General features: G+C 33.8%; 1 protein-coding gene across 1 annotated transcript; it reads left to right on the forward strand.

The window, feature by feature from the left end:
• Window positions 1-14,201: 14,201 nt before the first annotated feature.
• LOC308439922 (vomeronasal type-1 receptor 4-like) lies at window positions 14,202-15,098 on the forward strand (the record flags this gene model as incomplete). Its single annotated transcript, XM_080941867.1, has 1 exon — window positions 14,202-15,098. The coding sequence occupies one exon, from the start codon at window positions 14,202-14,204 to the stop codon at window positions 15,096-15,098; it is 897 nt and encodes a 298-aa protein (XP_080797993.1).
• Window positions 15,099-16,840: the final 1,742 nt, after the last annotated feature.

A 16,840-nucleotide genomic window follows, 5' to 3' on the forward strand; every position in this document is an offset into this window, starting at 1 on the left:
AGTGTCCTGTAAGTACCCATTGACTGCCTGCTGGGGTTGGGGACTGGTACAGGGCAATGAGTGTGGGGAAAGCAGTATTATGAAGCAAATATCTATGTGATTCACTTGCAATGGTGGCTAAAAATAATGGAAGTCTCAGCATGTAATGTGTCATAAAATTTGTGATTAAACTCAGATTCAGACTTAAAAGAGGAGAGTAGTTCAAGATCTGAAGCTAGCCTAGCTGTTTTCATAGCCACAGTATTCTATTGGTTTCAAGGGGACCATGCTAGAATGGGTGCCTCAGATAATGTCAGGTGAGAGATAAGGTAATTAAAAAATTAATTTTTTATTCCTATCCCCATTGTGTAATGCAATGGAGATAGGAATAAAAAAAAAAAAAAACGTTAAGCCTAAGCATTTGTAGTTCTTCAAAAAGATAATAATTTTTCTAATTTTAACATTGTCAGATTTTTTAAAAATTATTTTTGCATGACAGATAAAAGAATAAAATGCTATTGAAGAAAAAAGTTATTAAACCTGAAGCCATGATTTCTGGCTTTGGAATGGTTATTCTTACTGCAGAGAAGTTAATGTGATATTTTGAAGTGGGATTGGTGAATTTTTTCTTTGTTTGTGTTTGCTTTTAGTTTTTTGATTTCAATAGAAATTTGTACCTAGCTGTTTGAAGGTTTTGCTACTAAGTGCACAGAATTAAAGTAATTAAAAAATCTTTATTTACTTTGATAAACTTGAATTCATCCCACAGATGTAGAAATAGGTAAATACTTACTCACCAGTAAATGTATTCTTGCACTTGGAGAGTCGTAGACTAAAATTCTATAGTTATCATATGAGAAAGATCATTTTATAAAACCCAGAATAACTTCATCACAATAGTTATGAAGACCCTAGGTGTAAAAATATCATATCTCACCAAAATAAATTCTACTATTGAAAAAGTAATAGACAACGTAATGCTGATTGTTGAAAAACTAAAAACTTCCCCAGTAGCATCAATTCTATTCAATGGAGACATCTAACTGAAACAAAAAAGCTAATATATGTAAAATAAATAAAAGAAAAGAATGAAAATGGGACAAAAATCTCAGTGCCTCTATTTGAAAATAGTATTATTAATGTGGTTCTTTACTTGAGACAACAAAGTCTGCACTAAAAAGTTAGCATATATATTAGAGTCCAATTAATATATCAATGATAAGTGTGTGTACATATGTGAGTACATTGATATATATATATATATAGAGAGAGAGAGAGAGATAGAGAGAGAGTGTGTGTGTGTGTTTAGAAAGATATATATATATATATATATATATATATATATACATATATATATATATATATATATATATATATATATATATATATAGAGAGAGAGAGAGAGAGAGAGAGAGAGAGAGAGAGAAAGTGTGTGTTTAGAAAGAATGGCAAAGTAAAAATGAGAGAAAGTGAAAAAGATAGCTCATCAGATCCATGGTTCCCAGTATTCCTAATGCTGTGAAACTCTTCCAAAATCTCTCATGTTTTAAGAATACCAATCATAAAATTATGTTTGTTTCTACCTCTTAAATTTTTCTACTGTTATAAATCACAAGATAAATAATTGATATGCAGAATATGTGTCATGTGACCCATGTAAATGAGCTTTTAAAATAGAAATGAATAGTGACCTATAGGTTGAAAACCACTGACCTAATATATCCCATGGTGTTTTTACCTAGCTTTGTAACAAGACTGATCTTAAAGTGCAGATTATGATCTTCATCAATGGTAGAGGAGAAGGAGGCAGGAATGTTTAAGTAAATCTATCAATGACAACACATGCCAAAACCCAGATTCCATTGAAGAGTCAAAAAAAATGATTATAAGCAGAGACATTTAAATGATTTTGGAGAGTTTTTGGTAGAATTTTGATCACATTTTGGATGTGAAAATTGTGTTAGTTATTAAAAAGTATTTCCAGTTAGGGTATGGCCATCACTTTGCCATACATTTAATCCCTTTTGGTGGAATTCAGACACACCCATATTAGACACATGTAATCCCAAACAAGGAAGGTAAATTCAGTTGAGAACCTTAAAGCACTAGTGTTTAAAAGTTACATCTAATTGAAGGACAATTAAAGAAATGTTAAAGTCCTTAGAGATCAAGGAAATAAACGCAAATCAAAATTAACCAGATATTCTACCTAACCCCACAATCAGAATGAATTAGATCAAAAACTCAGGTGACAGGTAATGTTGGTGAGGGTACTGAGAAACAGGTACACTCCTCCTTTGATCACAGGAATGCAAACCTGTATAAGCACTTGCAACCAATCTGGTGATTCCTCAAAAAATTGGAGATAGATGTACCTGAAATTCCTGCTATTCTACTCCTGGGAAAATAACCAAAAGGTTATCTATTAGTTAGTTTTTTATTTATTTTGCAAATAGGAAAGCAAATAGAATTATTTTGCCTGTTCCTAGTCAATACCGGCAGAGTTCTGCCTTCATCCCTGCTTCCCTTTCCCCCTAAAAAGGTGACCCTGACCTTATCCCCCAGTTATGCTGTATCAAGTCTCCTCAGATTTATATGCATCTTCTCCCAGTGAATCCTAATAATGATCCCAGTGACCCTCTACATCATATTGCTGATAGGTGAATCTCTCTCAGGAACTGCCCAAGGATTCAGGTTATTTAACATTGTTGGTCTTCTTGTGGGTGACCAAACACTTCAGCTTCTTCAGTCCTTCCCCTTACTCTTTTATTGAAGGTCTCCAATTCTTGATGTAGGTATCTGTATCTGTCTAACTCAAATGCTGTGTAGAGCCTCTTAAAGTACAGACTTACTAGGGTGCATTCTGAAAGTAAAATGTAGCATCAAAAATAGTGTTAGAGAATGGTGCCCACCCATGGGACATATCTCAAGTTTGAATAATCATTCATCAGCCATTTCTTCAGTCTCTGCCCCATTTGTTTCTACAAATTTTTAATAAACAGCAACAATTTTTGGTAAAAAAAAATTAGGTGGGTTTGTGTACACATCTCTCAATTGGAGTTAATTTCTGACTACTAGGAATCAGGATTCATACCTTTGTTGCTGGGCATTTGAGCTAAGGTTTCCCAAATTTAGTCCTGAAAACATTCGCAGGAATCTTGCTCTTTCTTGAAAATACCCTCAGCTCTCATTCTTGGCAGCTCTGTATTAATATTGTTTTACTTCAGGCTCTCTAAGCCAATCTTCTATCTGTCCCCATACTTGGTGTTGCTCAACATTCCATACTGTTCCACTCTCCCATCAAGATTCCTTGATTGCTCTACCTTCCGTGACTATTCAGATTCCCAACCTAAGTGTGTTTTAAACATGCTCATTGGTGCCTTCATTATTTTTTTTAACCTATATTGTTTCTGTGGGGCACATCATGTGTATTCTGAACTTGTTGGCTAATATCCACTTTTCAGTGAGTACAGTGAACATGCTTTTTGTGCTTGGGTTACATTACTGAGGTTTCCTAGTTCCATGCATTTGCTTGAAAAATTCATCTTGTTCTCATTTTTAACACCTGAATACTATTTCAATGTGAAAGTTAATCACATTTTATGTATCCATTTTTTAATTGAGAGACATTAAGGCTGCTTTTGGTTTCTGACTTTTATGAATGAAGCTGCTATGAATATTGTGGAGTACATATCCTTGATATATACAAATCCTACCTGCTTGTATTGTGTTGTATCTATTGAATAAGTTGTGATGCATTACACTTGTATGTGAGAATTTCTTTTTTTTATTCCTTTGCCAACCCAGACTTGGATGTGGAATGGATGCTGCTTGAGACATTAAAATGTTCCAACATAAATTTCTCATCAAGTTGTTCCTTCTGGTATTTATGCCAAAGGTATATAAGATTAATTAATACATATTTACTAAACTAATATTGCAAAGACATATAATACAGGAAACTTTAAGGTTGTTAAACATAGTTAAGAAATTTTAGTAAACTCCATGTTCCAAAGGGTTTTCTAAGACAGGTTTGATGGAAGCAGGAATAATCTTCCCTGCCTCTATTCTACCAGTTATAAGACCACATCTTGTACTTTACTAGTATTTTTGAAGATATAGATGCAGCTATAGGAAATCTACATGGAAAATACTAGATAATATTATTCTTTCAATTACACACTCTTTGAAATTTAACTCACTCACATTTCTCTAAAGTCTCTTCTCTCTTTCAATATTTCTCTATCCATCTATCTATCTATCTATCTGTCTGTCTGTCTGTATGTATGTATGTCTGTCTGTCTGTCTGTCTCTCTCTCAAACACACACACACACACAGACACACAAACACACATACACACACAAATACATATCATGGATTTATAACAAGGCTATTAATGTGTTTGACAATTTAAAATAGTTTGCCTAACTTGGCATCAATAGTAGTATTGACTGGAGATTTCAGAAAGGCTTTTATGACAAAATCACATTAAATCGTGTGAAAACAGAGATTCTTTACTTCTTATTTACTTACATTTCTTGCCTTTATTTCCTCTTCTGATTTTCTTAGCCTGTGAGTGTTATTAAAATAACCTGCTGAGTAGCAGTTTAGAGACTTGAAAATTGTGTCTTGTTCCTCATTGTATTAAAATGCTATGAGGATTTCCCCCATTTACCAACATGTTGGACTAAATTTGTTACAAATAACATTTATTAAGTTGAAAAATACTTCCTTTATTCTCATTATTTCTCTGCCTTTAATCAAAACTCGTTCTTTTATCTGATTGAATAATGTGGTGGTGTCTGTTTTTCAGTCCATACATATGAAATGTATGTACATACATGTATGTATGTATGTATGTTTCTCTGAGTATACAGAGTATATATTGAACTATGTTTATATATCTGGGATGAGAATACCCAATTATGGTAACACTTAAGTCAAATTTATTTCGATGTAAAGAACATAAAAATAAGTAAAACATGACTCAATAAGTTTAATGAAGAAACTCAAAACTTTCTTAATCCTCACTTCATTATATCTCATTAATTGTATATGATAGTACAATCATGTTAAGACCATTCTAAATCCATGATATATGTTTCAAATTATATTTTTTCACTAGTCCTAACTATTCTCTTTCTTACACACACACACACACACACACACACACACACACACAAAACAAAACACAAACCTATGCACAATACCTGAAATTCTCTCTCTATTTAATTAACTTGTTTAAGGACTTTTTTATGGATTCTATGACCTTGATATAGTGAACATATAGTAGGCTTAAACAGAGATTTATAAACATCTTTGTTGCACTATATGAAGAATTTTATATGCTAAGGGATAGAACAAATTTTTTATACAAAGTTTGTTTTTGTTTATGTGAGTACCCAAATACTTTCCATAATTAATGCATTTATTTGGACCCCCATCATCAGTCAATAAGAGTTATACACTCCCATTCCTTTCCAATATTTGTGTCAACTATTTTCATTACAGAACTTTGATAGGTTTGTAGGAGTATCATAAAGTAAAATTAGTCAATTATATAATGAGGAAGGTGTTCAATATTTTTTACACATTATAGGCTATTTATACTTTTTGTTAAAAAATCTATATAGTTCATTAACTCAATGACAGTTTTTCTTTTATAATTTTGTACTTCTGCTGTACTTTGTAAATTCTGAATATTAGTCACTAGTCTGAATATGACTGATTTAGACATTCGCCAATTCTGAGGATCCTCTGGCCTCCATGTAAGTGTGTGTGTGTGTGTGTGTGTGTGTGTGTGTGTGTGTGTGTGTGTGTGGTGTGCAGTGCATGTGTGTATCTATGTCAACGTTTATATATATATATATATATATATATATACATATACATATATAATATGTATATATGAATGTACATGAAAAAAAGTCAATTTCTTCTAGAACACAATGCTTCTCCACTGTCATTTGCATAGGTTTCACTCTGGTAGTCATTCACCCTCTCACTTTTCAGGAAACCCAGAAAATGGTAGTGGTGGCCTTGGTCTGTTTTAAGTACTTGAGATATATCTTCCTCAGGTTGAGTTCGGTAAATACAATACCTAGATACCAGTCCTGCCTGAATAGATATTGCTTAGCAGGCAGAGCCTACAACAGAAATTTTTCTTCAGCTCTTCGTAACATATGTCAAGTCTGGGCAGAAATAGCAGCCTCTCTTTCTTTTTTATTAGGGAAAAGGCTCTAGGTACAAAAGGACCTTCAGATGTCCTTCAGGTTTCTTAACTTAGTCATTAGAGAGACACAGAGTCATGTATGGGAGGGGAGTAGTTCTATTGTGTGGGCTACACAGAAAAAGAGGGGCATGTTTCTTCTTACCTCTTCACTAAAATTAAAATACACTAAAATTAAATGCACCCTTATAATTACAGACAGCACTATTAGGTCTGAATGGCCTCTTTTCTTGGGGGCAGAGGATACAGGAGTGAGAATATCTAGGAAGAAAGGTGACTCGGGCCTCCTATGTTGGGCTCTAAAATTTCTGAGTAATGATACAAAGTACATATTCCTGTCTCCAACTATAGAAAGAAGACAGACAAACAGGGCCAGGATGATTCCCCTTTGTCTCTTTAGCATTTTTGCACAATTTTTCAAAAAACTTACAATTTTCAGGTATCTAAAAACAACAAATAAACAAGTCTCATCCCTGCTCTGCACCTGCTTGTTAAAAGACCTTGCTGATACTCTTTGTGCACTGTAGATGGTGAAAAAAATTATTAAATGTGGAAGAAGATCTGTGGCTGGCCATGGATGATGAAGATTCTTTCTACAAAGACTGAGTATATTAGTGCAACTTCCTACACTACCTTGTGAAAGATGTGATTCAAGTTGGATTCTGGATTTTATGCTTACACCATGCCATGACTATGCACACATGCAATTACAGATAAAGAAATAATAAAATAATGATAATAGAAAAAGTTTTCAATCTACACAGGGCAGCCCACAGCTCTAATGTCAACATTTATAAAAGATCATTCTTTTTCTACTTTCTATGTTTCTACATTCTAAGTAGAACCTCCATGGCAGCCATGACTGAACATGTCCAGTTGAAAGGAAGCATGGGTTATCCAAGACATGGTCTTACATAATAGACAAGTGGACATACAACCTAGTGTGGTACTCTGTGCCTGTGATCTTACCATTTAGGAAAAAGATAGAATAATCACAAAATCAGATCCAACTTGAGTAGCATATCAATTTCAAGTCCAGCCTGACCTTTATATTATAATCCTGGTTCAACAAGACAAGACACCAAGAATTAGTTGTATCAGTTCACACATGCCTGTAATCCAATAGCACAGGACACAGAGATAAGAGGATCTCTGTAAGTTCAAAGCCAAACTGCTCTATGTTACCAGCTTCAGTACTACAAAAAGACACCTTTTCTAAAAACAACACCAAACAAACAAAAAACAAATAGAAAATCACAAAAATAAGCAAAAACCCCCCACAAAAGTTGGATTAACTGGCAAGCAGAAGAAAAAAGTAGTAATATTTCACACTATTAATTTAATTTTTTTTCTATTATTTTCAAGGTCATGAACGTATCATTCACCACTGCAATATTAAAAGTTACATTAATAAAACCACAAATTTAAAATAGGGATAGTTAAATATAAGATGTTGCACACTACATTCGGAATAAGATGAAAATACGTATGAGTGAAGATGAATGAAAATTGTTAAGATAGACTTGAGGTCACATCTCTGTAACTCCAGTATTTTAGGGGCAGTATAAAGTAAACCAGACGTTACAAGCATTTCAATGCCCTGTGAAATTTTATACCAAAAAAGAAAAAAAAAAAACTATCAATTGTGATGTGGCTCATTCCTAGCATATATTTTAAACCCAGAGATGTTTCATGATATTTAATCACACAGGGAAACTACTGCAAAAACTTTTATCTAGTTTATATGTGTCTCAACCCTATCACATACCTCTAATCTGTTTGCTTTCTGTTTCCTGTAAACAATATAGAATCAAGTCATCCATAGGTTTATAGGTGGAGCAAGCTAGCAATTGACTGGAAGTAACCCAAAACCAAAACTGCCCCACATATGCATATTTAAGCACATAAGCCTTTGGGGAGTGTACCTAAATATACCATAGTTCTGAAACATTTAGTTCAACTTCAAAAGTTCCTATAGTTTATAATAGTCTTGGAAATGTTAAGAGTTCAATATTCATATTGTCTTCTGACATTCATCTAATCACAAGCCTGTAATATCCAAATTAAAACAGAATAATAAATGGGCAAAAATGATAATGTTATGGGCAAAGAAAACATTTTAGTGGCCAAACTGGCCTTCTACTTCCCCACATTGACTTGTTTGCTGTAAAACTTCTACAAAAACTCTAAGAAGAATTCCTTGCTCATCTGCAGAGAACCCAGAAATATAAAAACACTTAGTCATCCCAACATTATCAAGACGTTTTAAATGGTCCATACAAAAGAGAAACAAATTGGATCATGTTGGAGCATTCCATAGAGGGAGAGTTACTAGACCACATCATCAAAGGGGATCTTTAAAGATGAGTTAGGCTTGAATGACATTTGCTTACATAGTAACTGCTGTGTATTACATCCATTACCATCACATTGTCCATGGAGACATAAAGGCCAGCAACATTTTGATTTACTGCAATTTTGGCTTGGCTGCTAAAGGGATTCCTTGGCAGAAGATTGCAGATTTTTATGGCAACTTTCCTACTTGCTCCAAAACACTTTAAAATGGGAAAATAGATGAAGCTAGAGACTACCATCATGAATGAGGTAACCTAGTCAAAAAAAAAAAAACAAACAAACAAACAAACCTAATATGCACTCAATGATAAGTAAATACTAGTCCTAGAATCTCAAAAATAAGAAAGGCCAAAGTGGGAGTGCCTCAGTCCTTCTTAGATGGAAGAACCAAACTATCACAGGAAGAAAATACAAGGTCAAACTGAGGAACAGGAATTGGGGAAAAGATCATCCAGAGTCGGCCTCACTCAGGGACCCACCCCATATGCAGCCACCAAATCCAAGCACTATAGATGATGCCAAGAAATACTTACTGGCAGTAACCAGATAGAGAAGCCTCCCCAGAGACCCTTCTAGTGTCATCCAGATACAGCTGAGTATGTTTACAACTAACCATTGGGCTGAACAGGGTGAATACAATTCAGGTATTAAGAAGGACTGAAGGAGCTGACTGGTGTTGCAAATCCATGTTAAGAACAACATTATCAACCAAGCAAACCCTCCAAAACTCCCACGGTCTAAAACACCAACCATTGAGCACACATTGAAAGACCTATGGCTCCAGTTGCATAGGTAGCTGAAGATAGAAGTGTCTGGCTTCAATGTAAGAAGAGGCCTTTGGTCAAGGGAGAACACCTTCTTCCAATGTAGGGTAATGCCTAAGCAATGGGATGGAGAGGGTGTTTATGAGCCAGTACAACTTCATGGAGAGAAGTAGAGGGAAAGGGGAGGTGGGAGCAGGGTGGAAGAAGGCAATAACATTTCAAATGTAAATACAGAGAGTGTCTAATAAAATAGAGAAAAAAGAACTAGAACCATAAAATTTGAGAAAAAAATGGAGATGTGTCTAAAAGAGGAAAGACAAAAAAAGACAATTTTAAATTAAATTTTAATTTAAGGGTGATGCAAAATTATAATTAAATTTCAATAATAAATAGAATTTTTATTATAAATCCATGAACTTAAGGCTTCCAGGAGAAATACTGTGACACCCAAAGTTGGCATGACAACTAAATATTAGATGACAGTTATGATTATTAGCTGGGATATCTTGTTTTTGGGAAGGAAGGCTAGACATCAAGACAAAGTCAGGGTATGTAATAATTCATATTCTAGGACACAGAGGTGATTGTTATAGGACACAGAAATGAAATTATCTTGTAACAAATTGAGTATGGATAAGTGACTTTAGGATGGTTCATCACCCTGGGAAATCTTTAACACTCTAATGCTGCTAGAAGAGCATAGGAATAAACTGGAACTAGCAATGAACTAGCCCTTATACTTGTACCTTTATCCCAATTTTAGTACTTTCTTCATTAGATATTTTATTATCATTCTATGGTGATTAACACAAAGGTCCACATTTATTCAAGGTACTGAGAATAAGAGACTCTGAAATGCCAAGAATAAAATATAGGTCTTCTGTATAAACACTCTTCCTTTAAATAGTTAGAATCATAATTATCAAAGAGGCAGAAAGAGGGTTATGTACTTCCTAGTGATATATGATTAGTAATAAACAGGTTTGGTCCAGAAAAAAATTAACGTTCTTTCACAGGAAAATTCACTTGTCATGACTGTATGAACAAAATATGCACAAGATGAACCTAGAAAAGTCCTAGCTGAAGAGAGAATATGAGGGAAGTCTCACTGCCAAATGACAGCTACTGGCCACAAATAATTTCTAATGGGGGAAGTATCAGAATTCTTATTATTTCAACCTTTTACAAACTATCCCTGTGCTCATATGAGCATCATTATTTAGGTTTTATTTTTTGATTGTTTTAAGGAACACATGAAATTTGGAGGCGACTGTGATAGATAATTTATATATGAAAAGAACATAATTAGAAGAAAAATAATATATAGCCTTGAGTGAATCACATAAAGATATATGTATCACTCAAACATTTTAAGTAATAAAGACTTCTAGTCCTAGGTACTGAGAGAGAGGGCAGCCTTGTATAGTTCCTGATTTTAGTGGGATTGCTTCAATATTTGCTTCATTTAGTTTGATATTGGCTACTGGTTTGTTGTATATTGCTTTTACTATGTTTAGTTATGAGCCAGAAACTAAACCACCAACCAATGAATACACATGGAGGGACAATGGCTCCAGCTGCAAATGTATCAGGGTATAATATTGCTGGGCATTAATAGGAGAAGACCTTGGTCCTGTGGAGGCTCATTTCTCCAGTGTAAGGGAATGCCAGAGTGTTGAGGTGAGAGTGTGTGGGTAGGAGTGGGAGCAACTTCATAGAAGCAGGGAGAGGTAGGAAGATATATGGGAGTGGGGTAGGAAATAAAAAAATAAATATAAATACATGAAATAACTAATAAAATAGGAAAAAGGAAAGCTAATTTATCATCTGTTATCCAGTCTCTGTATGTTTAGAAGGCTCACGGTTTGACTTAAGTTCTGACTGGAACATTCTGAAAGGTTGGATGAGATGAGATCATATGGAATGATTTTTGAAATTATTTTGGAAACCAGTCTCTGGACCACATCACTTGAGAATCTCTGAGAATGAACCTTGCCAAACATATATATTCTATAATATATGAGTCTCATACAAAATTTTAGTAACATTAGAATATTTGTATTGATTGCATAGGACATAAATCAGTTAGGGATGCAACTTTGTTTCATTTTTTAGCATTGAATGGACAGCTCACTTTTCATGAGTTAATTTTGCAATAACCAAATGTGTTAATTCTTTAGCTATTCTATTTGAAGAAGGGTCTGAAGAATGTTAAAAATTATATTATCAACACGATTAATTGTCTAATTTGAGGGTAAAGTTTTGTCTAGAGATTTCTTTATGTCTATGCAACTTACTGTGTTATTGTCCTATTGAGAAATATCAAGTTACCTGACCTGCTTGATTTTCTCTAATTTGGGGAAATATTCATGAAGACTTTCATTACTATTTCTGATCCATATCACTCTGGAAAGGGTCAACAGCTCTTTATTCTCTAGTCTCAACACAAGTACAGAACCTTCTTTTCCCAAAATACCATGTTCTTGGTCTACTAACTAAAGATCATTAAAGGTATAGCTTCATTTCTCTCCCAGAGAAATTTTAATATAACCACCATAACTCATAATTAAACACATTTGATAATTAAAGTAATTGAAAACAATTAAGGCAATAAAAACATTATCCATTGAGAATGTGCTTCTTCACAATCACCTCATTTTCAACCTATAATTAAAAATAAAAGCCTCAATAATTTATACTTCTATGTGTACTTAAATCCTCCTCAAGAATATCTAAATCATTTTACTTATATGTTCTTCTAAAACATGACGCACAATGTATAGTGGTGCAGAGTGTAGGTTTCACACTAGCTGATTTAACATACACCCACCAGTACCTATAGAAAATCACAAATGAAATACACACACACACACACACACACACACACACACACACACACACCAAATAATTTAAAAAATGTTGGCTATCTAAATAGCTGGGCACTCCTAAACCATATTCTGATACCCCAGTCCAAATCAGCCCAGTGACTACTTACCCAAACTACTACAGGTCTCCATGGCTATGTCTTACAGCTCCTATGTCCATCTGCATCACACTGCTTCATCGGCATTTCTTCTTTTCCTACCCATGCATCCTAGCGGGCACAACTCTACTGGTGTTATCACACGTCCCTTGGCCCAGTCATTGTCTGGTGGCATCTTTATTAATGGATATAGCCAGTTGTTGACAGGAAACTTCAGCATTTGGACATACAGTTTCCTGTTTGACTCAAGGATTAAAACCAATTACTAATACATGTGTCCCATGTACATCACTCTTTCTACCCATGCTTCCTTACCTTTAAAAGACTTACTCAGAGAGATATTTGATCTTATTTCTCGGGTACATTTTAGTTGTTTGGGTTCAAAACTTATTCACTCCCTATAATCACACATTTAAAATATTATTGGTTGAGGAACAGTATTGTGACAGAACCTAAAATATCATTCTGAAGTTTTTTTTTATTTTTTCTTTTCTTTTCTTTTTTTACTTTAATTAAGTCAGTGTTTTCTTTTCACTGATGTAGCTGTTCCCCAGATTGTTCTGAAAGGAAGCCTGGAAGTATTGGTAGCTCCTGAGGTCTCAGTTAATTTATCTACATTCTTTTAACATCTACAGTTTCAAGATGTCACCATCAATTATGTCCCAGTTCTTGACTGTAAGGTTCTCTGTCCAGGCATAGCTAATGGGTGTGCAGAGCAACATTTTTCCCACTGGGGCTTCTTGATTCACAGTTGCTATTTTTAGATTTTGAAATGAAATCTCTCCTGATCTAAAAAGTATTTGGTGACAACATGACTTGAAGGTATGGGGGTCTTGAGAACTTTTTCCAGATGGACAGTGTGGATGAACTGATTACACTGCTTTATTTTCCATTGTTTACACTGTTGTCCTCTGGGGTGGTGCATGATAATTACACATATAAATTTTTCCATTTACTCACTTATTTATTTATCTATTTATCATTCCCTGTCCTTCACCTCTGAGAATGTGGACACCACAAATAATCCCATCACACCTGGCACATAAAGGCTCTGCAGAGATAGGTATATCTTCTTCCACTGAGACTATATAAGACAGCCAGTGAGTAGAATATATTCTGCAAACAGACAGTAGCATTAAGTATAGCCCATGTTCCAAATGCTGGTAAACTGTATCACACAGGATGTTCTCAGAACAGTAACAGAATATATCTGAATATGCTCACATGGTTATGTGACTATGTGTTGTAACATTGCATAAGCGCTAACTCTTAACTTAATAAAATGTATGCTGTCACTCAAATTATCATTTAAATGTGTTTTATGGTCTTAATAAAATGTTCTTATCTATGATATATGTGCATAAAATAAAGAGAATTATTAATTTTTCACCATTCAACACAAAATATTAGATAAAATAGACTTTAATAATTGATGTGCTTGAAGGTATTTTCACAAAAATTTACTTCCTTTGTACCATGAATAGAAAATAAAAGTATATTGTTACAGTTCCTTGATAATGTCTATTAGTATTGGTTTGATATTTTTGTTGTTTCTCCAAGGCCAAGTAATATTGCTCTCAGTGATCTATGTTCTTGGATTGTGAAGGCCTCTCTCGAGTTGAAGGTGTGTCCTGAAATGTTCAGCAATTTGACAATATTGTATTGTAAGTGTGTATTATAAATTATAATTGCTATTGTTAGAAACTTCAAGAAAATATTGCTAGAGTACATACTGTACAGACTGAAGTCTATGAATACATGTTGTTCCTGAACTTTAAACCCCCCTGATTTAGATTCTCTGTAGCTCATCAGATTATTAATATTTTTTATTTATTTTGATCAGAAAAATGAATATGGCTATAATATAAAGAAATCATGCCCAATTACAGAATGGAATTTTGGAATATGGCAATCAAAATCATTTTCTTGTTACAAACTACAACTGGAATTCTGGGAAATTTCTATCTTCTTATCTACTATCTAGCTTACTATACAGAATTTACATTAAAGCCCACAGATTTGATTCTCATGCACCTAATGGCATCAAATGCTTTGATAATTCTCTCTCAAGGAGTGCCCCTCACATTGGCAGCCTTTGGGTTAAAGCAATTTTTAAATGACATTGAATGTGCATTAATTTTATATATTCAAAGAGTTGGCCGGAGTATGTCCATTGCCACCATCTGTTTCTTGAGTGTCTTCCAGGCCATCACCTTCAGTCCCAAGGAATCCTACTGTAAATATCAAAAAGCTAAAACTGCAAAGTACACTGGCCACTCCATTTCCTCTCTCTGGATCTTGTCCATTATCATAAATTTTATTTTATGTGTGTACATAGTTGGAAAAAGGAATAGCAAAAACACAACAAGAATCCGAGACGTTGAGTACTGTTCAACTAGAGGGAGTGATGATATCAATGGCTCACTCTATGTAGCATTGGTTGTGTGCCCTGAAATCTTCTTTTCTGTGCTCATTGCCTGGTCCAGTGGCTCCATGATTATCGTTCTTTTCAGACACAAGCAGAGGGTTCTACACATCCACAGCAGTCCTGTTTCCAGCAGAATATCACCAGAATCCAGAGCCACGCAGAAGATCCTAGTGTTGGTGTGTACATTTGTAGCGTTTTATACTTTCTCCTCTGTCTTAAAAGGCTGCATTGCTCTTCCATATAATCACAATTGGTGGCTGGTAAGCATCACTCACCTCACTTCTCTGTGTTTTCCATCCTTTGGACCCTTTGTTCTTATGAGTCACTACTCTTTTATGCCCAGAGTCAGTTTGATATGAATATGGAATAAAATCTACTAATATTAGGTATTTGAATAATATATTTTACTTGATGTACAATTGTAAATTCACACTTTGCATCAAAATTAATAAACAAGTTAAATCATAGGATATTTTACTTATTACATTTAGGAAACATGGATATGGGAGTTGGTCAGCTGATAGAATCATTAGCCTACATGAGGCTAATCATATTATGATGACTCCTTTCACTCTTGAGTCTTTCATTTGTTCATTTGATGTGAATATGAGCCTGGGAAGAATCTCTTAATAAAATTGACCTTGTGAATTTTATTCTGTCAGGGTAGCTTGGTGCTAGGGATTTCACAGACAAAATGGGAGTTCAACATTGTAACAAAAGGAAAGATAAAACTATGGCTGACCATAAACTTATTCTAAATGAGGCTTTCCCCACATCACAGTTGCTATGGCCAAGGCAGCCTTATAAAAATAGGTTATATCTTTTACCTCTTACAGAAACAATTCAAAATCAATAAAAATTTTTGACATGTTCTTTAGCTCTTTTGCTAATGCATTATTGAGAGATTTTTCATCCTTAGGGATATTTAATAATTACATTGTTGTTCTATCTTTATCTTGTTGGAAATTATGTTAATGTTAGCGTCATAAAAAGAGACTTAAATAAGTAAATATAGCCATTATGAAAATCAGTTTTGTAGACTCCCAGAATGTGAAAAACTGAAGTATTATTTCTTCTAGCTGTTCCACTCCAGGACCTATACATAGAAAACTCCATATTATATCACAAAATATATTTTCTATCAGGAACCAATGCTGATCTGTATATTGCAGCAATGAGATAGCATATCTCTGATATATTGATGAATAGATAAGGCAAATATTAAATATTTCATATATGAAATAGAATGCAATTTTATCAATGTAGAAAAGAGAATCACAATATATTTAGAAAAATTGTTAATTGATTGTTTGATTTATTGATAAATTAATCGAGAAAGGATAAAATTAAGGCATGCCACCCTAACACATAAAATAAAGTTCACATGTTCCCCTTCATGTAGATCCTATCCTATAATATCTCTATATATGTATGCAAAAGACTATATGTGTAACTTCAGTTATAGCATCTGTAAAGTAGACCTAAAATGTAAAATTATGTAACATGGAGAGTGTCCAGAATTTATACAAGAAAATATACAATAGTTTTATTTCTATACTCAATGTTGTCAATTTAATTTTTTTCTGGTGGAGAAGGATATAAAAATGTAATTGCTTCTCGGAGTTTAGAACACTTACCTAATCTCCATGTTTTTATCATGGTTGACTAACATTCTGTAGAACACTGAAATGTGCATAAGTTTTTCCTGAGCATGTATTTATTTTCTGGTTTTTGTATTATAGCTTTTAAAAGTCTTTGATTGGTGTGTTTATTATAATAGTGTGATATTAATTTGAAATAAAATACCACCGCAATTTTTCCAGAAATGCAAATACTGTTAAACATATAACATCAGTAAATGTAATATATCAATCAAATAAATTCAATGTCAGAAATCACTTGATTATCATGTTACATGCCAGAAATTTCCTTAATATTTTTTAAATTAATTCTATTCTCATAATTGTATGCTGAATACAGCTTTGCATGGTTCTACTCCACTAGTTTTCTTTCCTTCCATGAAGTTCCATTCTCTTTTTGTCGTTACAAAATATATGACATCAAAAGATAAAAAACAGAAAGATAAATGAAAAACTACCAC

Source organism: Micromys minutus, assembly GCF_963924665.1.
Source record: "Micromys minutus genome assembly, chromosome: 30".
In the NCBI taxonomy this organism is placed as follows: domain Eukaryota; kingdom Metazoa; phylum Chordata; class Mammalia; order Rodentia; family Muridae; genus Micromys; species Micromys minutus.